This window comes from Vipera berus, assembly GCF_964194415.1.
Source record: "Vipera berus genome assembly, chromosome: 6".
Lineage (NCBI taxonomy): Eukaryota > Metazoa > Chordata > Lepidosauria > Squamata > Viperidae > Vipera > Vipera berus.
The window spans coordinates 36,238,526-36,265,204 of NC_138208.1; the positions used below are offsets into that span (position 1 = coordinate 36,238,526).

Sequence of the window (26,679 nt, forward strand, 5' to 3'; positions counted from 1 at the left end):
GTCGCGATGGGTCAGACACGACTTCGCAGCTAACAACAACATTGGAGGCTTGGTTGATCACAATCATCACAAGGGAATTGCACACAAAAGAGCAAAAGAACAAGGTGTAAGCCAGGCACAGCTCCACCTAGGAAACTTTGTGAAATTTTAGTAGCTTAGGAAACATGTTGATATAGCAATCAAAATAGTTCAGTCATAATTCTAAAAGTCCTTTTTAATTTTCATTTACTTTAATATCACTAGTACAACTAAACACACAGAATGGCCATCTCTTTTGGGAAAGGGACTAGCATTGTGCAGGGCCGTAGCTTTTAGAATTTTTAGATTTTTTTAAAAATTAAACACAAGCTAGCTGAAGGGAACTTTAGTTTCAATTATAACATAAGAGGAAATTTCTCTAGAAATGAACTTGATTTATGCTCATGACTTCTTCAGAAATCATCTATTTTGCTGATCTGAACCATTCATTTGCAAAAACATATTTCCCAATTATTTTTATGTACATATTCTTGATGCTTAAGAAGCTTTCTTTGAATAATTACTGTGACCTATTCTAAATTTATGAACTAAGAAGTAGGTTCCACTAATTGCAATGAAATTTACTGTCTTTAACCCTTTGAAGTTACTTGGAATATTTCAGGTCATTCATGTATTGAAATAAACATTTATTTTTGATTTTATATATACAAATATCCTGGAGATTCCAATTTTTAGCGTTTTTTTTAAAAAATACTGTATTATTTTAGTTAGTTAGACCAGTGATTGCCCTGCCTCAGGCCAGATAGGACAGGTAGCATTCATATCTTTACAATCATCATACAAGATTTTAAAATAAATTGCTGTCAGAAGTGGGATGCCCAAAGTAGAAAAAAGATTCAGCTTTTATTTCTCCCCTTCGAATCTCATCACCTAACGTTGGTGGGTATCGGTAGAGTTGAAAACTTGAGTATTATGTCTAATTTGATGTTCAGTAGTCAAAACATTAATTATCTGATTTTTGGAAAGGAATATTTCTATCCATAGAAATTAACACAGAATATTTTGTGTAAAAAATATCAAGCTATGAAATTTACTGTCTTTAGGACCGCTGTACTGCTTCTAGCTTGTCAACAGTTATGGGGGGACGAGAGGGGAGAGTTTGGGAACCACAGGTGCTCCTTATCAATGTGAGAGCCGAAGCCACTAAGGAGATGTTATGGTGGACTGAAGTTTCTTCTCATAACAATTGCTGCAAGATTAATTGGACAATGTGACCTGAACTGTCAGAGAAGGGAGAAAAAGTTTTACTCTTTTTTAATATATATATATATATTATTAATTTTTTACAATAACAATCTTTAATGCTTCGTGAACAGTGTGTTGTCTGGGTTCATATATTTAAAACAATGATAATTAATTTCTACAATTAATCAATATGTTGATAATATATTTCTTGATCCTCTCTTCTTCCAGTAATATTCTCCTTTTGTCTATATTAAACAAATATAATTCTTAATATTTTCAGTATATACCAAGTTGAGTATAAACATTTTTTAATATTTATGCATATAATAATAACATCAACATATAACTTGTTTTTAATCAGCTTGTTGTCATGGTTCCAATAGATGAAACCCATTAAAGAACTTCAAGGCAAGAATTCTTCCTTAAAGAACATTTTATTCAGGAAACAAAGTATCAGCACTACATAGTTGAACCCAAAACTAGATTCCCTTCCCCCAGATACAAAGTAACAAGTTGCAAGTCCCACCCCCACTAAGCAGTCATAATTCACATTCTCCAATTATCCTGGAGTGCGGACTCTCTCCCCAGCTCCTCAGCCCACCAAAACATTACCAGTTTGTGTCCTTAAGTTCCCACAGAGCTGCATTATTATTATGGCTAGCTGAGCTCAATCATTCACCCCATCCCCCCTTCAACACCTGATCTCTAAACAGAAGAAAAAGCAAGTTAAAAGCAAAGGGAAAATGGCTGCAATTTCCATCAGTTGTCAGAGCAGGAACATCCATTGTTACAGTGTTGACATCCGCCCCCCCGTTACAAAAAGGATAAATCCTGCAATTCAAACAAAACCATAGTGTAGGGGTTGCCTTTCGGTTTATTAGGGTGCTTATCATAGAATTTACAAATGAGCCTATCTGCTTTCATATCACTAGATTTTATTCTGGTGGCCTCAGATAATATCTTTTCCACTGTACTAAATACTGCAACTTTCCCTTGTAAAGTCTAGAATCAAAAATACACTTCACTTCATAATGTGCCTGTCCAGCTACCACTAGCTGGCCAGGTGTCTCCTTAGAGTAGATCCCCAAAAAGGTTTTAATAGGCTACAATGGAACAAAGGGTGGACTTTCCCTAAGAGTCTGGGAAGCTTTAACTCCACCATAACTGGATTTATAATCCTCATGATGGGGAAAGGACTGAGGTATTTCAGTCCCAATTTCTTACTAGGTAATTTGAGTCATAAATATTTTGTAGATAAGTAAACCTTTTCCCCAACCTGGAAAAACTTTTGGGGAGCCCTCTTTTTATCTGCTTGTTTTTTATAGGTCTCGGAAGCCTTTTTCAGAGCGAGTTTCTTTTTGTCTCGAACCTCTCCCCACCAGTTCACCCACTGGTCAAGAGTTTGGGAAGCAGAAGGTCCCTGAGGATACTCAGGTATTAGGTTGAGTTCTTTTCCTGTGGCAATCTTGAAAGGTGTAAAACCAGTGCTGTTGTGAACTGTGTTATTGTAAGCCATCTCTGCGAATGGGAGGAGGTCAGTCCAGTTTGTTTGCTGATAATCCACATAGCATCTGAGGTACTGCTCCACCATTGAGTTTGTTTTTTCAGCCGCACCATTTGTACACAGGTGAAAAGCTGATGATAGTCCCTGTGATGAGCCAATTAGTTTGAGAAAACCCTTCCAGAATTTTGCCATAAATTGCACCCGCGTCAGAGATTATTCGCTTTGGCATGCTGTGCAGCCTGTAAATGTGCTTAAGAAAAATCTTAGCTAGTTTCTAGGCTGATGGAAGTCCTTTGCAGGCAATGAAGTGAGCCTGCTTCGAAAAAAGATTATTCAATGTCCAAATCACTGTATTTCCTCTACTCTCAGTTAACTCAACTATAAAATCCATAGCAATTTTTTCCCATGGCTGGGAAGGGTCCGCAACTAGTTGCAATAGTCCACGGGGATTTCCTGGAATCTTCTTCATGGTGGCACACACTGCACAGCTTTTGACATAGTTCTTTATGTCCCGTTTCAAACCAGGCCACCAAAATTGCTGACGAACCAAATGCAGTGTTTTTAAATAGCTGAAGTGTCCATCTTGTTTCACATCGTGACCATGCTGGAGAGCATTGAGGTGGAGAGTATTGGGCAAATACAACTTCCCCCCTTTGTAGGCTAATCTGTCCCTGCACATCAGGGTGGCTTGGTTGTCTTTGAACCATCGATCATTGAGGAGTTCCTGTTTTAGTTTTCTTGTCCCAGGATGGGGTTTGGGACCCTCGAAGATGGGGCTCTTTGTGGTGATAGTTGAGACGCAACTTGCGGTGTATTTATGATTGATTCATTAATCTCTTCATGCTGACTCTTGTATTGAGGCAATCTGGATAGAGCGTCAGCTAAAAAGTTTCTCTCCCGGTATGTACTTCAGGGTGAAATTAAACTGGTTAAAATACTGTGCCCACCGTACTTGTTTCGGGGAAAGTTTGTGAGAAGTTTTCAGTGCCTCTTAGGTTTTTGTGATCATTCCATACTTCGAAAGGCACCTTGCTCCCCTATAGGTAAGTGCTGCCAGTTTAACAGAGCCCAACGAATTGCAAAGGCTTCCTTCTCCCACACTCCCCACCTTCTCTCACAGTCGGTGAACTTTTCTTTTTTTATTGAAAAGTTTTAAAATACATTTTAAAAACATAAACTCCCTCCCTCCCTTGAGATCGCGCCGGAAGAAGCGAAGGTCAGGGGCCATCCGGAGCTCAACCGGTAAGCGGTTCCAAAGGTCTGGTGCGCCCACAGAGAACGCTCTCCCCCTGGGGGTCACCAATCGGCATTCTTTGATCGGCGGCACCCTGAGGAGGCCCTCTCTGTGGGAGCGCACTGGACGGAGGGAAGTTGGCGCCGGCCGCAGTTGTTGCCGTAGGTAATCTGGACCCATGCCATGAAGGGCTTTGTAAGTCATAACTAACACCTTGAACCTCACCCGGAGAGCAACCGGTAGCCAATGCAGCTCGCGGAGCAAAGGTGTAACATGGGAGTATCGGGAAACTCCCAAGACAACTCGCGCGGCTGCATTCTGCACCAGTTGGAGTCTCCGGGTGGACCTCAAGGGCAGCCCCATGTAGAGAGCATTACAGTAGTCTAGACGAGAGGTCATGAGCGCATGAGTGACTGTGCGCAAGGTATCCCGGTCTAGATAGGGCCGCAACTGGCGCACCAGGCGAACCTGGGCAAAGGCCCCCCTAGTCACAGCTCCAATATGCTCTTCCAAAGAGAGCTGTGAGTCTAGAAGGACCCCCAAGTTGCGGGCCCTATCTACAGGGGGTAATAGCTCACCCCCCATGGCCAATGATGGAATAATCGGAATTTCCCGGGATGCCGGCACGAACAGCCACTCAGTCTTGTCAGGGTTGAGTCGAAGCCTGTTCCTCCCCATCCAGACCCGGACCACCTCCAGGCAACGAGACATCACGTCGAGGGCATCACTGGGGTGGTTTGGGGTCGAAATAAAAAGCTGGGTATCATCAGCATATTGGTGATACCCAACTCCAAAACCACGAATGATCTCACCCAGCGGCTTCATATAGATGTTGAACAGGAGAGGCGAGAGAACCAATCCCTGAGGAACTCCACAAATGAGAGGCCTCAGGGTCGATCTCTGCCCCCCTGCCAACACCGACTGCGAACGTCCCAGAAGGTAAGAGGAGAACCACTGGAGAACTGTGCCTCCCACTCCTAACCCCCTGAGACGTCGCAGCAGGATACCATGGTCGATGGTATCAAAAGCCGCTGAGAGGTCTAAAAGGACTAGGACAGAGGAACAACCCCTGTCCCGAGCCCGCCAGAGATCATTCACCAGCGCGACCAATGCCGTCTCCATGCTGTACCCGGGCCTGAAACCCGATTGGTACGGGTCTAGGTAGTCAGCTTCATCCAAGAACAAAGGGAGCTGCTGCGCCACCATGCTCTCAACAACCTTCGCTAAAAAGCGAAGGTTGGAGACCGGACGATAGTTGTTTAAAATTGCTGGGTCCAAGGCAGGCTTCTTGAGGAGGGGTCTCACCACCGCCTCCTTCAAGGCGGCGGGAAAACTACCCTGACTCAAAGAAGCAGTAATCACTGCCTGGAGCCAGCCTCGTGTCCCATCCCGGGCTGCATAAGTCAGCCAGGAGGGGCACGGGTCCAACAAACACGTGGTGGAGCTCAGCTTCCCCATGATCTTGTCCACTTCTTCAGGAGTCACAGGATCGAACTCTTCCCAGATTAAATCGACAAGGCCGCCCGTATCCTCTTCGTCAGACTGCCCAGTCAGAGTCCAAACCGGTCCGGATCCGAGCGATTTTGTCCGACAGAAATCGACTAAACTCCTCGGCTCGACCCTGCAAGGGTTCCTCCCTCACCTCCTGATTAAGGAAAGAGCGAGTTACCCTAAACAGGGCGGCCGGGCGATTATCTGCGGACGCGATGAGGGTGGCAAAGTGGTTAGACCTAGCCACCCTCAACGCTGCGAGATAAGTTCTCGTAAACGACCTTAGTCGTAACCGGTCGGATTCGGATCGGCTGGACCTCCAACAGCTCTCTAGGCCCCGTCTCCGACGCTTCATCTCGCGGAGCTCCATGGAGAACCAAGGGCCGCATGGGTACAACTTGGTCGAGTGCCTCTGTGGCTGCCCTTTCCCAGGCTTCCACTAGGGCATCGACCGAGCTGTGAGCAAAGGAGGCAGGTGGGGGCCCAAGCGCCGTTTGGAACCATTCAGGGTCCATAAGGCGTCTAGGGCGGAACCATCTTGTTGGCTCAGCAACCCCACGACAGGGAGTGGCAAAACAGAAGACCATCCGCAGGAGATGATGATCGGTCCATGACAGGGGTGAATTAATTGGGGAACCCCCCCCAAGATCATGTAACCACCGTCCGGATAGAAAAACCAGATCGAGCGTGTGACCCCCCCCGTGAGTTGGGCCCAGAATAACCTGCTTCAGGTCCATGGCCGTCATGGAAGCCATGAACTCCCGAGCTAACTCAGATGATCCCCCCAGGGATGGTAGGTTGAAGTCACCCAAAACTATAAGTTTGGGGAACTCAACCACCAACCCTGAGAGGATATCGAGAAGCTCAGGCAGGGCTGCTGCTACACGACTAGGCAAAAAGTACACCAGCAGCAAGCCCAACTGAGCTCTGGGACCACATCTCAGGAGGAGGGACTCACACCCGGCTATCTGGACTGTGGTGGCCTCCCGCGGACATAAGGTCTCCCTCACAACAACTGCCACTCCACCGCCCCTACCCTGAGCCCTAGGCTGGTGCAGCACCCGGAAACCTGATGGGCTAAGATCAACCAGGGGGACCCCGCCCTCTGGGCCCAACCAGGTCTCCGTAATGCAAGCCAGGTCCGCATGCTCCTCCTCAATCAGATCACGACTGAGAGGTGCTTTATTCATTACGGACCTGGCATTGAAATACACAAGCCTGAGCTCAGGTGGCTGCTCATCCTTGCTCCCGGTACCACGTGCTGAAATCAGAGGGTCGGAGCGCATCACCGCTTGAAGACAGCGGGGACGCACCCCCGGGTATTGATGTGGCCCTCTGTTCCTACACCTGCGGCCATTCCCAACCGCCGTGGGAATAGATAATCCCACACCCCGCCCCGGGGCCCCGTAGGCCCCCAGCCCAGCCCCCACCACGGCGCGATCAATCCCTGACCTGGTCTGAGAAATGGTTGGTGGAACCCCCCTAGTTTCCAACCGAACCAGTAAGCCCACCCCCCTCCCTAACCCCTCAAAACATTTGGCTAAAAAACACACCAGGGGCCTCTTGTTAAATTTGGGAGAGAGGCTCCTGTCCCTGCCCAGCCATCTCTCGGGGTCCCAATAATTGGGCCCGTCATCAAGAGGCATGATGGAAAGGAAGGCGGGTCGCACCCAGGAGAGGGGGGCACCCCTGAGCGCCAATAAGGCTGTGCTGGAGTAAGATAAAACCATTAGTACGGGGGAGTCCAGTCAGGCAGTCCATCAGTCAAAAGTTGAAAAGGTGAAAGGTCAAGAGTGTCCAATTCACCAGCTCCCTGCCACTGAGCTGGATACCAGTCAGATGACTCCGAAATAGAACAGGCACCTCCCTCTCACGAAGGGCCCAGATCTACCATGGGATGGACAAATACCAACTCAGGAAGGCATACCTCCCTAGATCTCTCACCTCTAGGGAGGCAGCAGATGGTAATTGGTTGGTATAGATGATAACATATACGAGCCGCCCTCTCACAGAGGCTCGTCCAGGACCTTCTTGCTTCAGTAGGGACCATAGAGAGAGAAAGAGAAGAGCAGCAGTTATCAGGGTTAACTTGAGGGTAACCATAGTTAGGTTGGAGAGCAGAGTTCATCTCAAGGCGGGAAGAGCAAAGCGGGGAGAGCAGGAGACGCCGGACGGCAGATCGATGGACCCCGATGCAGGGGGCTGAAAACCGGAGGCAAAAAGCACGTCGCTCAGCCAGCCACACACAGCACCAGAAGTCAGGCAGTCCCACGCCAGCCGCAGGCCTCCCCGGTCGAGAACAGACAAAAGTAACTTCAAACAATCCTCCACAGACCATGCAGAGGCCACGAGCCAGCAAAACGCTCCCCATTCTGCTCGCTGTCGATCACTCCAACGTTCTATCCCAACGCCGAGTCAACCTCCATTACAAAGCATACAGGAATATCGGAGGCCACTCTAGGCCGCGGCTCTATCGGCCCCGAGGATCCACCATTCGGAGCCCTCCAAGCCGCGGCTACTCCCAGCTCCACTGGGACCTCCGAGATGAAGACACCGAAGCTTAGATGGAAAATGGAGGGCTGCAACTCCAACAACATGCTGACTCTTCTTCTCTCTCTCAGTTCAATCAACTCTCCGAACCACGACACAGAGGAAAAACATCTCCGCGGGCTCGCAGGAACCCCAGAAGACCGGTAAGGACGCCAAAAATGGAAACACTCCATGGAGCTCAGCCCAGCACCTCCGCCATCGTGGGCATGCGCATTAAAATACCAATTTGGGCAATACCTAAACGTGCAATAGAAAATATAAGTGTGGGATTTAGACATGATGTGACTACATATAAAAAAATTCTTAGAATAGAAAGGAATGTATGGCAATTAAAGCCATTTAATATTTTAAAAGAAGAAAAAATAGTGCAGACTTGGTTTCAGTCGGTGAACTTCTTTGAGGTGTAGGCATAGGGCTGTAGGATCCCCTCATGGTTCTTTTGCAATAGTACAGCTTTGACGGCCATGTCACTGGCATCAGCTTGAATTACAAAGGGCTTCCGTGGGCATGGGTGCTTTAGGACCGGCTCAACCGCAAATAGTCTTTTCAGATTCCCAAAAGCAATTTTGACAGTTCATAGTCCATGTTAGCCACTGGCCCGGTCACAGCTTTCCCCCATCTTTGCCGGCTTTTAACAAATCCGTGAGAGGTAAAGCAATTTCGTCAAATGAGGGGATGAATTGTTGGTAAAAGTTGGCAATCCCCAGAAAGCTTTGAAGATGTTTGCGAGTCTTTGGGGATTGCCACTCGATTACGGCTTTTACTTTTCCAGGATCCATTTAATGCCCTCACTGGAAATTCTGTAGCCTAAATAATCTAGTTGGGTCTGATGGAATTCTCACTTAGACAATTTGACATATAGTTTGGCATTCAGTAATTTCTTTAACACCTCTCGCACTAGCTTCACATGGTCAGCTATGTTCTTGCTGTATATCAGGATGTCATCAAGGTTCACCAAAAACCCCTTGTATAAATGATCATGTAGCACCTGCTTGATCAGCTGCATGAAGACAGCTGGAGCCCCCTGTAGTCCAAATGGAATAACTTTTAACTGATAGCTACCCATAGGACATTTAAAAGCGGTCTTCCATTCATCTTCATTTCTTATTCTCACTCGGTAGTATGCTTCTCTTAGGTCCGATTTAGTAAAGATGCTCCTCTTTGCAACATGGGTTAGAAGGTCCTTCAGGAGGGTACTTGTTTTCTACACTCACAGCGTTTAACCCACCAAGATGAAGCAACCCACCTTTCTTCTCTTTAAATAACACTGGAGCCCCCACCTGGAATTTGGCCGGTTCTATGAAGCCTCTCGCTAGGTTTTTGTTCACATATTGCTGTAGTTCATCCATTTCGAGGGGGGGGCATAGCACTTTTGGCCTTGGGAGTTTAGCCCCCAGTAATAGTTCATGGTGTAGTCATTTGGCCTATGGGGTGGCAGGATGTCGCACTCTTTTTCACTAAACACCTCCACTAAATCTCAGTATTCACTGGGAATGAGTGGTTCGCCCAGCCGGGGAATGGCAGCTATCTTTGCTGATTCAGTAAATGGTTAGGCCCTCCAGTAACGTTGGTAGAATTAAGAGAGGGCTTGAAGCATATGGGCAAACTCACAGTCCTCATCCCCTTCTCCCATCAGATAAAAGGCTTCCACTTGTCTAATCAGGCTAGACCTAAGATCACAGCCTTAATCATCTTCGGGGCCACCACGAAACGGATGAACTCCCAATGCTCACCTATTTCTAAGCATATAGGTTCCATCAGATGGATGACTAAAGTCCTTCCCATTAAGGAGCCATCTACCTGTGTGAACCTCATGGGCCTGGAGAGCAATCTTGCTCGTATACCCATGTTGAGGGCAATTGGCAAACTGATAATGCACCGGGAACATCCTGAGTTCACTAGCACTTTCAGATCCATTTGTACCCCTGTCTTAGCTATGAGCTTAGCAGCAAGAGAAAAAGATGAAACATGTCAACTCACCATCGGGTCATTCTGTCCTTTGTCATCACTGTCATAGGAAGGCAGAGTGGTGGTAGGTCCGACTTGGGCCTTGGTGCTCTCCTGTGTGGGCGACGTGACCTGGGTAATGGGTTCTTGCATGATCCTGCTTGATTTTTCTTTTGCCGGCTGTTGGGCTGGTTTCTTCCTTGCCGGTGGCCCCAATCTACTTCCCTGTTGGTATGGGATCAAACAATTCGCCACTCAGTGCCCTTGTTCACACCTGAAGCATTTGATTGGTGAACCGGCAGGTGGCTTGGGGTTTCCACAGCCATGATGGCTTGGGGTCTTCATGGAGGCAGCTGCCTGGTCTACTCTGGTTTCGGCCCGGCTTCTGGGAGGGTCGGTTTCTTGTAACGAGCAAGCTCAACATCCAATCTCACTGCTGCCTCTTGCAATTGATCAGAGACAGCCCAGTAGACGCAGGCCTGGGAAAGGTGGTCATCTAGCCCAGGGGCCGGCAATCTGAATGAATGAACCTTTATTGTCAAAGTACAACCATGTATACATTGAGATTGGCTGAGCCTCCCTTCGTGCCCCACCCCCCAACTCACAGTGACAACAAACCCTCCATCTTATTACACCATGTGAACTAATTGCACAACACACCAGCCTCGCAAGTCAATTCTGCAAAAAGTTTATAAAAATTATTTCCCGTTCAAAAGCCTAACAGCCCATGGATAAAAGCTGTTTTTCAGCCTGTTGGTGCGGCTGGCTATAGTCCTATATCTCCTACCCGATGGTAGGAGAGTAAACAGATACTGTCCAGGGTGTGAGTCATCCCTGAGAATTTTCCTCACTCTTCCAAGGCAGCAAGCCCTGGTGATGTCATCCAGTGATGTCAGGGGGCAGCCCACAATGTCTTGTGCTGTGCTCACCACCCTATGTAATACTTTCCTATCCACGGCTGTCAGACCAGCATACCAAACCACAATACCATACGAGAGGACGCTCTCTATAGTAGACCGGTAAAAGAGGGTCATTAGCCATTGTTCTACCCTGTTCTTCCGCAAGACCCTGAGAAAGTGAAGCCTCTGTTGGGCCTTTCTAGCCACCTGGGTTGTATTAACTTTCCAGGTCATATCTTCCCAGAAATTTAAAGGAGGAAACTCTCTCCACACAGTCCTCCCCGATGTAAAGTGGGGCAGGATCCTCCTTTTTCCTCCAGAGGTCTATCACCATCTCTTTTGTCTTGCCGATGTTCAGGTGCAAGTTGTTGTTACAACACCATATGGATAGTTTTTGTACCTCCACCCTATATGCTGTCTCATCCCCACCTTAAATACTCGAGCCATTTGGACCCGTTTCCCACAGAAAAGAAAATACTGGGAGCCACAAAACCCTGCTGCTTCCCCCCTGCACAAAGTGCCCTGCCGCCAGTGATTTTGGGGGCCCCATCCCCCACATGGAGTGCTCTGCCGCTACTGCTTCCCCACCCCCCAACAGTGTTCCACTGCCACTGCTGCTTCACCCCACACACAGAGTGCCCCGCCACCACTGCTTTCTCCCACCCATTCCCTGATGAAGTGCTCTACCGCCACTGCTGTTTCCCCCCACCCCACCCCCAACGAAGCACTTTGCCGCTGCTGCTTCCCCCACCCACCCCCTAACAGTGCTCCATCACCGCTGCTGCTTCCACACACACACACACACCGCACAGAGCCGCCACTGCTTCCCCCACTGTTTGGGAGCCAGTGGCATGGCATAGCCCACGCGTGGCCCAGCAGCAGCAGCAGCAAAGCTCATCCTCCCCACTCAAGAGGCCACCAGCGGCTCCTCGGCTCTCTCCGAGTTGAAGAAACTGGAGGCGCAGTAGTGGGATTGCTCTCAATGAGGCAGGCACACACAAGTGAGCAGTGCACCTGGCTCTTATTGTTTGAGAGCAATCCCGCTGCTGCGCCTCTGCTTTCTTAAACTTGGACGGAGCAGAGGAACCCAAGCCGCTGGCGGCCGCTTCAGTGGGGAGGATGAGGAGAGCAGTCAGGCTTCGTGCCAGCCGGCCGACCAGGCGAAGAGTAGGTTGGGCGTTGGTGGCCTATTGGCTGGAGAGGGGGGATCATGGCTGCTCGGGGGGGATCTGCCAAGCCTCATGGCAGCGGCATTGGCAGCTCCCCCCACCTGGCATGTTTCCCTGGCTCCATACAATTTGCTTGGCAGAAATCCCCCCCCCATCGGAGCCACACAGCACCTTCTTTCCAACTCCGATATGGTCCTCCGTCAGTTCCTCCACTGCCATGTGCAGTCTCACAAACAAAAGTTTGCGGGACTAAAAAAAAGTTCAGTCAATCAATTCCAACTTCATGAGTTCTTTTTTTTTTCCACGAGAAGTTGGAATTGATTGATTGAACTTTTTTTTAGTCCCCCAAACTTCTTTTGTTTGTGGGACTGCACATGGCGGTGGAGGAAATGACCGAGGACTGCATTGGAGCTCGAAAAAAGGTGCTGCGTGGATCCGATCAGGAGCAGGGTGTGTGTGTTTTTCTGCCAAGCATCTTGGCAGCGGCTTTGGTGGGTGTGATGTGGCTCAGCTGAAAGTGAGCGCAAAACAAGTGAGGCAGCATGGAACAGATTCCTCCCTCACCTGCCCACCTACCCTCTTCCCTTTCACTCCCCTTCCAAGCCCTCTTCGCAACTCTGCTGCCATAGCCATCGAAGAGCATCAGAGCTGGAAAGTGCCTGCTTTCCACCTCCATCGCATTTCTCTGCTGCTGCACAGCTGGAGAGCTTACCCACCACCACCCAGATGCTCTCGCTTGCTTCCCAAACCATTTCTTTTGTAACCTTTCTGGCTCCAACGCGGTCCTCCATCACTTCCTCCACTGCCGTGTACACTAAAAAAAAAAGTTCAGTCAATCAATTCCAACTTTGCGAGATCTTTTTTTCCCATTGCTGCTGCACTCCTAATGGTTGTTGGTCTCTTTTGCCAGGTCGCTTTCCAAATCAGTAAGTTTGGCTTGCCGCGTTATATTTTTGTAAGTGTTGGGGACAAAAACGATAAATCAAGTAAAGTATCAGTTTTTTGTCTCCCATGTTTCAATGATTCTTCTGATAGTTCTTTAATCCATTTTATTAGTTCTTTTTTATCCTCAAATTTGTTTTGAAGTCCTGGAGGATAAAGCATCTTTTTTGTCTTCTTTATTATAGTGAGGTTTTGCAGATTTTTTTTGTATTAAATTGTAGTTTTCTTCATTTGTAGCTTTTCTATTTAAGTTACTTTCATTTAATTTATATTCGGTTGTCTGATTTGTTTGTTCATTCTTTGTTGTCATTTTTTGAGTGTGATTTAGTTGTAGCTTTAAGTTAGAGTTATGTTCATTTATATTGTCAAACTTATTTCTAATCTCATCATGGTTTGAAACAATTATCATTTGAACCTGTTGCAGCATTACGTATATTTTTTCCAGGAATGTATTTGTGTTGTCTTGAGTCATTGTTCCTGCAGATCTTTGAAGCTCCAAACTGGAGTCTTCAGAAAAAGGTGTTAGGTATGGTTTTCTGTTACTTTTAGATAGGTATATAATATCCATTTTATCTCTCCCTTCTAAGTAGTTTTCCATCGGTGTCACAAACTTTTTAATTATTTTTATCAAGCCAGCCCATCTTAAAATCCAAACAGCCAAATCTCATGTGGCTCTTATCTTTGTATAATGGTTTGATAATCCAATACATTTCCAATTTTTAAGGCACCACTGAAAACATTATTTTGTGGTGGTTCTTCTTTTCAGGCATCTTGTAATTATCAGCCAGTCAGGATTCATTTCTAAGTATTTGACCATCTAAAAGTTTTCCAGTAATTTCTCCTTTAGGTAAAGGTAAAGGTTCCCCCCGCACATGCGTGCTAGTCATTTCCAACTCTAGGGGCCAGTGCTCATCTCCGTTTCAAAGCCGAAGAGTCAGCGCTTGTCCGAGGACATCTCCGTGGTCATGTGGCCAGCATGACTGGATGCCAAAGGTGCACGGAACGCTGTTACCTTCCCACCATAGTGGTCCCTATTTTTCTACTTGCATTTTTACATGCTTTCGAACTGCTAGGTTGGCAGAAGCTGGGACGAGTAACAGGCGCTCACTCTGCTACACAGGACTCAGGGTTCGACCCGCCAAACTGCCGACCTGATTGACAAGCTCAGCGTCCTAACCCACTGAGCCACCGCGTCCCTCTTTCACCTTTAGAGGATTAGCGAAAGGCCAAAATTTTTCTTTCTTTGCAAACAGTTCTTAGGTTAAGATTTAAGAATACAGTTCAGTGTGTTTATAATCCCAGAAGGTCAGCAGTTTCTAAACATATGTAGTTTCACTCAGTAGTACATAACTGAATGCTTTGTTCTGGGTTTTTTTTTCTGTTTCTAGGCATATTGCCAAATTCTGGGTCAGTGCCGCTATAGTTTTCTCTAATCCTCCACTAGATGTCACTGTTCATTTTTCAACTTTTTAGAACAAAGAGTCATTTTTGTTCTTCATATATATCTATAATTTCATCAATGCTTTTTCAGGTATATAGTTTTAACAATTTTCTTAGTTTTCAAATTTATCCAAACTCTCGTATTTTATATTTTTATTCCCCATAAGGGTTTAATTTGCCGCTTCCATCTATAGAAGGGTGGTGTGTAATCCCCTCCCTTCTCACTTTGGGAGGCTTTTTGCTTCTTGGGGAAGTTTGTAGGAAATCAAATATAAAAAGGAGAGAGAAGATCAAATTCCTCACCCAGTTTCAAGCTCACTGTTTACTGTTGTGCTGGTTAGTGCTTTTGGACTTCGGCTGCAAGTAGCTTCGGCTGGCCAGCAAAATGTGACCAGCCTTTCTCCTGTCGGATTAGAAGGCTTCCTCCGAATCGAGCAAAATGACCACCGTCGTTCCAGAATCGTTGGGGCACCCTTCTTTTCTTCATCGCCTCTCCAGGGTGACTTAGACCTATTTAGGGTCCCCTGGTAGGGCGAAACTAGCTGTGGGGTGCAGAGGTCTGCAATCCCACAACCAGGCGCTACCAGGCAAAACCGAAAGTCCAGAAAGTTTTACTCTTTTAATTATCTGTTTTCTGGCATATTCGCAGAGCTAGCTTTCCTTCTATCTCACCAGTTTGCTATTGCCTAATAAAGTTTATATTAGAGAATGCAATGTCTCAAGTGTTTTGCTTCATTGGGCTTCTCAACTTTAATTCCATTAAGCGGTCCTGAGCCCCAATGCCCTTGCTGGTAGCTTCCAGAGGGGTAGTGAAGACTCAGGAGAAGTTGCCTGAAACAGAACAGCTGGAAGAAGCCGGGTTGGAATCGACCAGTGGGACCCCAGCTGGCGCTGAAAGCAGTTTCATAACCCCACCAGCCTCAACACGCTCCAAAGAATTGGTTGAATGAAAAGAGTGGATGGGTGGAGCAGTGGATGGGTGGAGCAGTGGCGTTCCATCGACCCAAATTGGAGAAGTGGTGAGAAGGACTATGAAAAAACGCTGAAGCCAAATTCCCACTGTGCTACCCTTGACCTGAATGGGGCAGAGAACTGGAACAGTGGGAGCGAAGAGCCTCTGAATGCCAGCATCAAGAGCACTATTTGGCATCGTGCGGTAGCCAATCGGTGGAGCAACTGAGGCAGAACTTCAGCAACTTGGAGGTCCAAGTAGAAGAGCCGTTCCCACGACTGGATCCTAGACTCCAAGGTGGCTCAGCTCTGCTCCCACTACCAACACCGATTCCTTCACCTCAGCAACTAGCAGGAGCAGCAGCTAGGGCAGTTGGAGGAGCAGCTAGCCCGCAAGTCTGCCACTGGCACCTGCTCCTCAGCCATCTGTGGCTATGAGTCCTACAATGCAGCCATGATGCTAAGCAGGCAGGCAGGCCACTTTGGGTTCCTGAAGATGCTGCATCATGACAATCACCAGTTCTGGTGGCCAAGGATGAAGAAAGACATTGAGAACTATGTGGGGAGCTATGCTGTTTGTGCAGCCAGCAAAAGATTATGGGGCTGCTGTAGCAGGTGACTAATCTGACCAGACCCTGGGAGAAGATAGCCATAGACTTTATAGTGCAGCTGCCAGAGTGGGGGAAGCATTATGATTTAGACTATAATAGACCTGTTTTCCAAGCAAGCCCACTTCACTGCTTGTGCTGGGACTCTCCTTGGCCCAGAAGGTGGCGAATATGTTTTTGCAACATATCTACCAACTGCATAGAGCACCTAAGTGCATCATTTCAGATTGTGGACTCCAGTGTACTGCTATGTTCTGGAGAGAATTTATAAGGATGATTGGGTCCTCCCAGGGCTCAGTTCCACTTTCCATCTGTACGAATGGATCTGAAGAACAAGCTAATGTCATAGTAGAGTAGTACCTGCATTGTTATGTCAACTACCAACAAACGAACTGGGCTGAGTTTTGCCATTTGCAGAGATGGTGTATAACAGTGCAGTACACAGCAACACTCCATTTAAGTTAGCCACAGGAGTGGAATTTGTGCCAATACCAGAGTGCCCAGAGGAGCCCCCCTCCTCGAGCACCCTAAGTGACTAGGTGGGTTCGTTCCAACGGGTCTGGAGCATTGCAAAAAAGGCTTTAGCTAAGGCAGCCAAAAGTCAGAAAAAGCAAGCAGACAAAAAATGAGCTCCTCAGTTCCATGTAGGAGATAAAGTGTATCTGTCTACCAAGTATCTTAAGTTGAGACAAACTTTCCCCATCTTAAAAGTCATTAACCCAGTGACAGTAGATCTAAGACTACCAAGATTGTTGGGTAAAGTGCACTCAGTATTTCATTGTAGTTTACTGAAGCCATACAGGGGATCCATGATGAGACCAGTAGGGACAGCAGCCCCAGCCCCAATAATAGTAGAAGGGGAAACGCATTATGAGGTTAAGTGGATCCTCGATTCCAGAACCTACAAAGAGAAGTTGCAGTACTTAATCCATTGGGAGGGTTACCTGATATCAGAAGCTAGATGGATAAAAGCCCAGCACACAAAAGCGGATTGTTTGGTAAAACGATTCCACACAGAAGTCGGGTCCAGTTCAAGGGAAAGTGTCAGTCCTGCAAAGATTAGGAATGATGGGTATTCCTTTTTGTTTTCCAGATTCCCTTCTAGGTGGCCGGCCTGTCAAGCTGCAAAATTTACTGTCTTTAGGACTGCTGTAGTGCTTCTAGGTTGCCAACAGTTACTGGGGGAGCGGGGGGGGGGGAAGAGAAGGGACAGTTTGGGATCCACAGGTGTTCCTTATCAATGTGAGAGCTGAAGCCACTGAGGTGATGATGTGGTGAACTGAAGTTTCTTCTTATAACAATTCCTGGAAGATTAATTGGACAATGTAACCTGAACTGTTGGAAAGGGGAGGGAAAGTTTTACTCTTTTAATTATCTGTTTCCTGCCATATTCTCAGAGCTAGCTTTCCTTCTATCTTACCACTTTGCTCATGCTTAATAAAGTTTACATTAGAGAACACAATGTCTCTAGTGTTTTGTTTTGCTTTGTTGGGCTTCTCAGCCGGAACTTGACAGAAAATATGAGATCAGTCACTGAAGACATTGAATCAGTTTCTACTGTACATAGTCAATTAGTAGTCAAAGCTAGAAGTAGCTTAGATATCCCTTATGTTTTTCAGAATGATACATATATAAAATCCCCAACAATATAATACTATCTATTTTTGTCTACAGGTGCCAACATGAGAACTTAGTAGAATTGCTTGGTTTCTCAAATGATTTTGATCAGCCTTGCTTAGTGTATGATTATATGCCCAAAGGTTCTTTGCTTGATAGATTAGCTTGTCTGGTAAGTACTTTCTTTCGTATTTAGGCCTAAAAGTATGAAACTTGACCCATTCATGCTGGATCATGCTTTTTAAATATTTAACCTTTTAAAACTTAACAATGAGAAACAGAAATCATATAGCTGATTGAGATTGATTTTCTAGTATAGATCAACTATTTCTTGTTTGTTTTGGAGAAAAATTTCATTAACATTGTAAAATTTCTCTACATAAGATTAATTCCTGTTTGAATTTCTAATAAATGTATTATGAATCAGTTCGAGATTTCAGAAAAATATGTAGCCTTTGTAAACATAATGCTAAACTGTTACTCCTCATTTAATACAGCTAGAAGGAGTATGTCAAATGTTTTAATCTTTAAAAATAATTAGAGATTATTAAGCCTGAATAGGAGCAAAATGTTCTTAGCTTAAAGTACAGTATCTGTAAGGAAAAAATCCCCTTCATGGATTACTGCCTTGTCGTGGCGAAGGGGCTTGTGTAATTCAATGAAGCTATGAGCTATGCCGTGCAGGGCCACCCAAGACGGAAAGGTCATAGCAGAGAGTTCTGACAAAACGTGATCCACTGGAGAAGGAAATGGCAACCCACTCCAGTATCTTTGCCATGAAAACCCTATGGACAGTACCAAAAGGCAAAACGATATGACGCTGGAAGATGAGCCCCTCAGGTCGGAAGGCGTCCAATATGCTACTGGGGAAGAGCAGAGGGCTAGTACTAGTAGCGCCAGAAAGAATGAAGCGACTGGGCCAAAGCCGAAAGGACGCTCAGCTGTGGATATGTCTGGTGGTGAAAGGAAAGTCCGATGCTGTAAAGATTTTTTCTCCATAGGAACCTGGAATGTAAGATCCATGAATCAAGGCAAGCTGGACGTGGTCAAACAAGAGATGACAAGACTGAACATCGACATCTTAGGTATCAGCGAACTAAAATGGACAGGAATGGGTGACTTTAATTCAGATGACCATCAGGTATACTACTGCGGGCAAGAATCCCTCAGAAGAAATGGAGTAGCCTTCATAGTCAATAAAAGAGTAGGAAAAGCAATACTGGGATACAATCCTCAAAATGACAGAATGATCTCAGTTCGAATCCAAGGCAAACCATTCAATATCACAGTAGTCCAAGTCTATGCCCCAACCACCGGTGCTGAAGAGGATGAAATTGACCGGTTCTATGAAGCCCTACAGCACCTTATAGAACTAACACCAAAAAATGATGTCCTTATCATCATGGGGGATTGGAATGCTAAAGTAGGAAGCCAAAAGATAACCGGAATAACAGGCAAGTTTGGCCTTGGAGTACAAAATGAAGCAGGGCACAGGCTGATAGAATTTTGTCAAGAGAATACGATGGTCATAGCAAACACTCTTTTCCAACAACCCAAGAGACGGCTCTACACATGGACATCACCAGACGGTCAACATAGAAATCAGATTGACTATATGCTCTGCAGCCAAAGATGGAGAAGCTCTATACAGTCAGTAAAAACAAGACCAGGAGCTGACTGTGGCTCAGACCATGAGCTTCTTGTTGCAAAGTTTAGGCTTAAACTGAAGAAAGTAGGGAAAAGCACCAGGCCAGTCAGGTATGAATTAAATCATATCCCCGTTGAATATACAGTAGAGGTGACAAATAGATTTAAGGAATTAGATCTGATAGACAGAGTGCCTGAAGAACTATGGACAGAGGTTCGCAACATTGTACAAGAGGTAGCAACCAAAACCATCCCAAAGAAAAAGAAATGCAAGAAAGCAAAATGGCTGTCTGAGGAAGCTTTGCAAATAGCTGAGGAAAGGAGGGAAGCAAAAGGCAAGGGAGAAAAAGAAAGATATGCCCAATTGAATGCAGAATTCCAGAGAATAGCTAGAAGAGATAAGAATGCCTTCTTAAATGAACAGTGCAAAGAAATAGAAGAAAACAATAGAATAGGGAGGACCAGAGATCTTTTCAAGAAAATTGGAGAGATGAAGGGAACGTTCAATACAAAAATGGGCATGATAAAGGACCAAAATGGCAGGGACCTAACAGAGGCAGAAGAGATTAAGAAGAGATGGCAAAATTACACAGAAGAACTATACAAGAATGAGCTTAACGTCCCTGATAATCACAATGAGGTGGTCACTGACCTCGAGCCAGACATCCTAGAATGTGAAGTGAAGTGGGCCTTAGAAAAGCTGAGCAACAACAAAGCTAGTGGAGGTGACAGTATTCCAGCTGAGCTATTCAAAATCTTAAAAGACGCAGTAAAAGTGCTACACTCAATTTGCCAGCAAATTTGGAAAACTCAACAGTGGCCACAGGATTGGAAAAGATCAGTTTACATTCCAATTCCAAAGAAAGGCAGTGCCAAAGAATGTTCAAACTATCGCACCATTGCACTCATTTCTCATGCTAGTAAAGTTATGCTTAAAATCCTACAAGCTAGACTCCAGCAGTATGTGGATCAAGAACTACCAGAAGTACAGGCAGGATTTCGAAGAGGCAGAGGAACTAGAGATCAAATAGCCAACATACGCTGGATCATGGAGAAAGCTAGAGAGTTCCAGAAAAACATCTACTTCTGCTTCATTGACTATGCTAAAGCCTTTGATTGTGTGGATCATAACAAACTGTGGCAAGTTCTTAAAGAGATGGGAGTACCAGAACATCTTATTTGTCTCTTGAGAAACCTATATGCGGGCCAAGAAGCAACAGTGAGAACTGGACACGGAACCACTGATTGGTTCCAAATTGGGAAAGGAGTCCGGCAAGGCTGTATACTGTCGCCTTGCCTATTTAACTTATATGCAGAGCACATCATGAGAAAGGCAGGGCTAGATGAATCAAAAGTTGGAATTAAGATTGCTGGAAGAAATATCAACAACCTAAGATATGCAGATGATACCACTCTAATGGCAGAAAGTGAAGAGGAACTGAAGAGTCTCTTGTTGCGAGTGAAGAAGGAGAGTGCAAAAGTTGGGTTGAAACTAAACATTAAGAAAACCAAGATCATGGCATCCGGCCCTCTCAATTCCTGACAAATAGATGGGGAAGAAATGGAAGTAGTGACAGATTTTATTTTCCTGGGCTCCAAGATCACTGCAGATGGGGACTGTAGTCAAGAAATTAAAAGACGCTTGCTCCTCGGGAGGAAAGCCATGGCAAATCTAGACAGCACACTAAAAAGCAGAGACATCACCCTGTCAACAAAAGTGCGTATAGTCAAGGCTATGGTCTTCCCAGTTGCAATGTATGGCAGTGAAAGTTGGACCATAAGAAAGGCTGAGCGCAAAAGAATTGAGGCCTTTGAACTCTGGTGCTGGAGAAGACTCCTGCGAGTCCCTTGGACTGCAAGGCGATCAAACCGGTCAGTCCTAGAGAAGATCAACCCTGACTGCTCTTTAGAAGGCCAGATCCTGAAGCTAAAACTCAAATACTTTGGCCACCTAATGAGGAGGAAGGACTCACTGGAGAAGAGCCTAATGCTGGGAAAGATTGAGGGCAATAGAAGAAGGGGACGACAGAGAATGAGGTGGCTGGATGGAGTCACTGAAGCAGTAGGCGTGAGCTTAAATGGACTCCAGAAGATGGCAGAGGACAGGAAAGCCTGGAGGAACATTGTCCATAGGGTCGCGATGGGTCGGACACGACTTCGCAACTAACAACAACAAAGGAAAAAATGGTTCATAAACCATAGTGAATTTAGCTTTTATTTTTGAAAACATTGAGCTTTAATGAATTAAGGCAGAAAAACTTTAATAGAGTTCTACTGTTTATTCAGTGTTATTGGAATTAGTGGGAAAGGTACAGATCTTAGCCGTATTATTCATATAATGCTAAAGTATATTTTAATGATTTTCCTAACATTAAATGTATTTCCAAATTTTCTTCCACTAGATAATAAAATATAGGTAGTCCTTAACTTACAACAGTTCATTTAGTGTTCAAAGTTACAGTGGCACTGAAAAAAGTGACTTATGACCATTTTTCACACTTATATGTGAAACCTAGTGTTATGCCCACCAGGTTTCCGTGTGCTTCACAAGCCTCGGGCTCAGGGTAGGGGCGGTGGGTGGTGGCAGTTGTTATTAAGGAGGCCCTTTGTCCGTGGGAGGCCACTGCCCCTCAGATAGGCGGATGTGAGTCCCTCCTCCTGAGATGGGGCCCTGGGGGTCAGTTGGGCCTGTTGCTCACGTACCTTTCTCCCAGCTGCATGGCAACGGCCCTGCCCGGGCTACTCAACACTCTCTCGGGCCTGGCAATTGAGTTTCTCAGACTCGTGGTTCTGGGGGATTTTAACCTACCTTCCCTGGGTGGTGCGTCGGGGGTGGCCCAAGAGTTCATGGCTTCCATGATGGTCATGGACCTGACCCAGATTATTCAGAGTCCGACTCATGAGGGGGGAAACACACCCAACCTTATTTTTATTTCTGGGCAGCGGCTTAATGGTCTGGGTGGGGTTACTCCAACCTCTCAACCCCTTTCATGGACAGACCATTATCTCCTGCGGCTGGGCCTCCCCGCTGCTGGGAGATGGAACCGACCAGGTGGTTCTGCCCCAGGCGCCGGATGGACCCGGATAGGTTCCAGACGGTGCTTGGACTGATTCCTGCCTCCCTTTCCCACAGCCCAGTCGAGATCTTAGTTGACACCTGGCAATGGGCTGCTTCAGAGGCTCTCAACCGCGTTGTGCCTTTGCGACCTCTGACCCGGCGGAGATCCCAGTTGGCCCCTTGGTTTTCCATGGACCTGCGGGAGATGAAGCGCCGTAGGAGGGGCCTAGAGAGCATTTCGAGGTCCAGTCGGTCCGAGTCTGACTGAACACATTTAAGATCCTTTTCCAGATCTTACCTTGTGGCAATGGAGGTGGCAAAACGTGCTCACTTCGCCACCCTCATTGCGTCCGCAGATAACCGCCCAGCCACCCTGTTTAGGGTGACCCGTTCCCTTTTAAATCAGGGGACGGGGGAGGACCCCTTGCGGGGACAGGCCAAGGAGTTTAGTCAGTATCTGGTGGATAAAATCGCTCAGATTCGGGCTGGTCTGGACTCCGACTGGGCAGTATCTGATGAGGGGGAAGTGATGGGTTTGGCCGATAACATTTGGGAGGAGTTTGATCCTGTGACAACGGATGAAGTGGACAGGATCATGGGGAAATTAAGTGCCGCCACGTGTATGTTGGACCCGTGTCCCTCCTGGCTGGTTTATGCGGCTCGGGAGGTTACACGAGGCTGGCTCCTGGCAGTTATTAATGCTTCCTTGAGTGAGGGGTGCTTCCCTGCCACCTTGAAGGAGGTGGTGGTGAGGCCCCTCCTCAAGAAACCTGCCTTGGATCCAGCTATTTTAAATAACTTTCATCCTGTCTCCAACCATCGCTTCCTTCTCTGTGGGAGTGCCAGCCCTGTGGAACCAACTTCCCCTTGAGCTCCGGATGGCCCCAGATCTCCGGTCCTTTCGCCGCGGCCTTAAAACATTCCTTTTCCATCAGGCTGACCTGGACTGACGACAGGGATTTTTAAAATGTTTTTAATTTTAGTACTGGGCCTGCTAGTTTAATTCTTTTTTAACTTTTGTATTATTGTATTTTTTATTGTTGTTAGCTGCCCTGAGTCCTTCGGGAGATAGGGCGGTATATAAGTCCCAAGAAAAATAAATAAAAATAAAAAATAAACATACATTTTGGGCTCAATTGTGGTTGTAAATTGAGAACTACCTGTATTGTAATTCATAAATTCTGTAGTTAAAAAGCTCATTATAACAGGACCAGTTTTCTTTGACTAGTGACTAGACTTTGCTTTGTTAAAATACGAGGGCAATTCGGAAATAAACCCCCATTTGGTTATCAATGACAGACCCTCACAGAACAGAACGTTTATTATAGACATTAGAAAACTACAACATTACACTACTTTTTGACATAATCGCCATTCAAATTAAGCACTTGTCATAACGTCTTACAAGGTTTGAAATTCCTTAGTAGTAATCACTTGGTGCCAAATCTAGGCTATGGGGTGGTGGTGTGTGTGATCAAAAACATCCCAACAGAACTGCTTCAAAAGTTCTTGGGTGCATCTAGTGTGTGGGCAAGCATTACCGTGAATACTACACCGGAAGTCAGCAAGCTCCAACACTAGTTATGGATGGCTCGTCTGAGTTTTTTTATATTTCACAGTAGACTTCTGACTTGATGGTCGAACCATGCTCCATGAACTTCATTAGTAGTACTCCTTTGGGATCTTCACATTTGGTGGGATTTTCTATGGCACCACTTCTGGTGTGTTGGTTCACAATAATGCTCGCCTGCACACTGCTAGATGCACCCAAGAACTTTTGAAGCAGTTCCGTTGGGATGTTTTTGATCACACCCCCATTGCCCAGATTTGGCACCGAGTGACTACTACAAAGGAATTTCAAACCTTGTAAGACGTTATGACAGGTCCCTCAATTTGAATGGCGATTATGTTGAAAAGTAATGTAATGTAGTTTTCTAATGTGTATAATAAAAGTTCTGTATCTGCAAGTGTCTGTCATTGATAATCAAATGGGGGTTTATTTCCGAATTGCCCTCATATATGAACATATTAGTAACTGTATATTCTGTTCATAAGAATCATACAAAATTGACTAATATTCAGTGTCAGCAGATATGAAACAAGTCATTTACAGTGTAAATTTAGAAAGTGACTACACTTTTTATGAAACAGAAATCTCTATATTGGGATAATGTTCATGACAGCTAATACTTAAACATAAAAATGAGATAAAGATATACTTCTTTCCCAAATTGCCAAATATGATGTTTCATTTCATGGAATCAGTGACATGAAAAAATAAGATCCAAACTTATTATTAGCTGCAGCTTATCTTGAAAAAAAAATTCTCATGAGTTTTTGTAGCTTTAATTGGTCAGTGCTGCTTATTCTTGGGAATAGATGCTCTCAACTTTGCTATTCTTTTGTTAGTTTAATTTTATTGAATAAAATAAGTGATTCCAATAAAATGCTGAAACTTTTCTACTCTCCCTGTTTATAAAGGACAACACTTCACCAATACCTTGGGAAACAAGATGCAACATTGCTTATGGGGCATCAAATGGAATCTCTTTCTTGCATGAAAATAATCACATTCATCGAGATATTAAAAGGTAAAGCCTATAAAATTAATTCCTGTGTAAAGCATTCTAAAGGGTGACGGAGTAGGATAAAAAGGGCTGTAAAATTTACTCTTTTCCTTGAATTGCTTGTGAACTTGTTATGTGCTCCTGGCTACTTTCCTTCATGACCAGAGGCAAGCTCACCTGACTAATAACCAGCAAAGACACTGAAAGACTTTGGCTTGATTTATAGCAATAAGCGGGGAGAGAAGCTATCAAAGCTTGGTTCTTTCCAAGGTTCCAACCCAAAATATTCCCTTCTTTATACAACCCTATCCCAGCTGCCTCATCCCTCCTCATTCCCCATTGGCTGAGGTACTATGAGGTTGCCTGGTCACTCAACAGTGAGAAACTGGTGAAGCGGGCACAGCAATGCCTGCATTTTCTGCGTCGCATGAGAAAAGAACATTTCCTTCCCCTGTCCTGACCACTTTCTACAGGGGAACGATCGAGAGCAAGCCTGTCATACAGCATCACAGTCTGGTTTGGAAGCATCACTGCTTCAGACAGGAAGGCAGTGCAGAGAGTGGTAAGGATGGCCGAAAAGATCATTGGCAGTTCCCTTCCCTCCATCCAGGACATAGCACAGAAGCGTTGCTTGAGCAGGGTCCGTAAGATTATCTGGGACACTACACATCCTCTTCACGACCTGTTACCTTCTGGGAGGAGGCTTTGTGGTATCCGGAGCAGGACATCCAGATTCAGCCATACTGTAGTTTCATTCCTTACAGCATTAACCTTGTGAACTCTCAAGCTTCCTCCTTCCATTATACAGTATATTTAAGATGGACAGTATTTAATATTTATTTGTTATGTATATGTAGGTGTGTGGGTTTATACATATGTGTATATAGTATGGTTAGGTGTGTGTCATGTATGTATTCCACTTTGAGAGTGGATAACTTAATTTCATTTTTGATGTGTGCCTTTGTGCCCACAGTAAAAAAAAATGACAATAAAGGTTATCTTATCTTTCTGACCGCTTTCTTCATATTTCCTGTTACCTTCCTTAAATATAGTAAATCATATTCATACAGTATGTACATTAATAATATAAAATATTAGACATATTCAGTTAGTTATTTTCAGCTCATATTTTATGGCTCCTTAAAACAATAGGTTCTTTCTTGTTTTGCAGTTCAGCTCATTTTCTCTGGCTTGCCATTTCTTCTTGCAGCTGCTTTTACAGCTTGTATTCTTCCTTTCCCAATTCTGGAGACCCAGATAAATTTTTGCCTACATGTGTATCTTACATCCTCCCTTTATACTACCGTTTCCTGGTTCTCATCCATTGTAGTTTCTTTGGCAAGCTTGTTTTTCTACAGTAAGTTTCCATTACACAGCAGATTCAATTTTAATTTTTTCTTTCAATATCAAATTTTGAAGACTTTTCATTTTGATCCTATCAAACTGAATTCCAGAAAGGTTCCCCACCATTTGGATTCAACCCAGCTGTTATTTCTCTTTGATGTATTGCCTCTCTTTTGGGGGTGGGAGGGGGGACAAAAAAATAACTTTTAGCTTACTTTTTTTTCCAGTGCAAATATCTTACTAACAGAAGCATTTGTGCCAAAACTTTCTGACTTTGGGCTTGCAAGGACATCGGTAAGATTTACACATACTATTCTAACAGATAGAATAGTTGGGACAGCAGCTTATATGGCTCCAGAGGCATTAAGAGGGGAGATAACTCCTAAATCGGATATCTTCAGTTTTGGCGTGGTAAGTTACTATTTTTAAAAACAACTCAGTAAATGAGGATTGTTTTCTCTTTGTGCTGCCTTTCTGTTTCTTAAAT

The 26,679-nt window shown here is 45.2% G+C and overlaps 1 protein-coding gene across 6 annotated transcripts in view; it reads left to right on the forward strand.

Annotated features, from left to right (window-relative positions):
* The window catches only part of IRAK4 (interleukin 1 receptor associated kinase 4), a 104,920-nt gene that overhangs the window by 50,821 nt on the left and 27,420 nt on the right, over window positions 1–26,679 (forward strand). For all 6 annotated transcript variants that reach the window (XR_014026796.1, XM_081330365.1, XM_081330367.1 and 3 more), the window contains 3 exons: window positions 17,634–17,748; window positions 24,763–24,872; window positions 26,420–26,603. Coding sequence is in view for 5 of the 6 variants with exons in the window: in XM_081330365.1 (XP_081186491.1) it covers window positions 17,634–17,748; window positions 24,763–24,872; window positions 26,420–26,603 (409 nt within the window). In the remaining variant the exon portion in view is untranslated. The remainder of the gene's footprint in view (window positions 1–17,633; window positions 17,749–24,762; window positions 24,873–26,419; window positions 26,604–26,679) is intronic.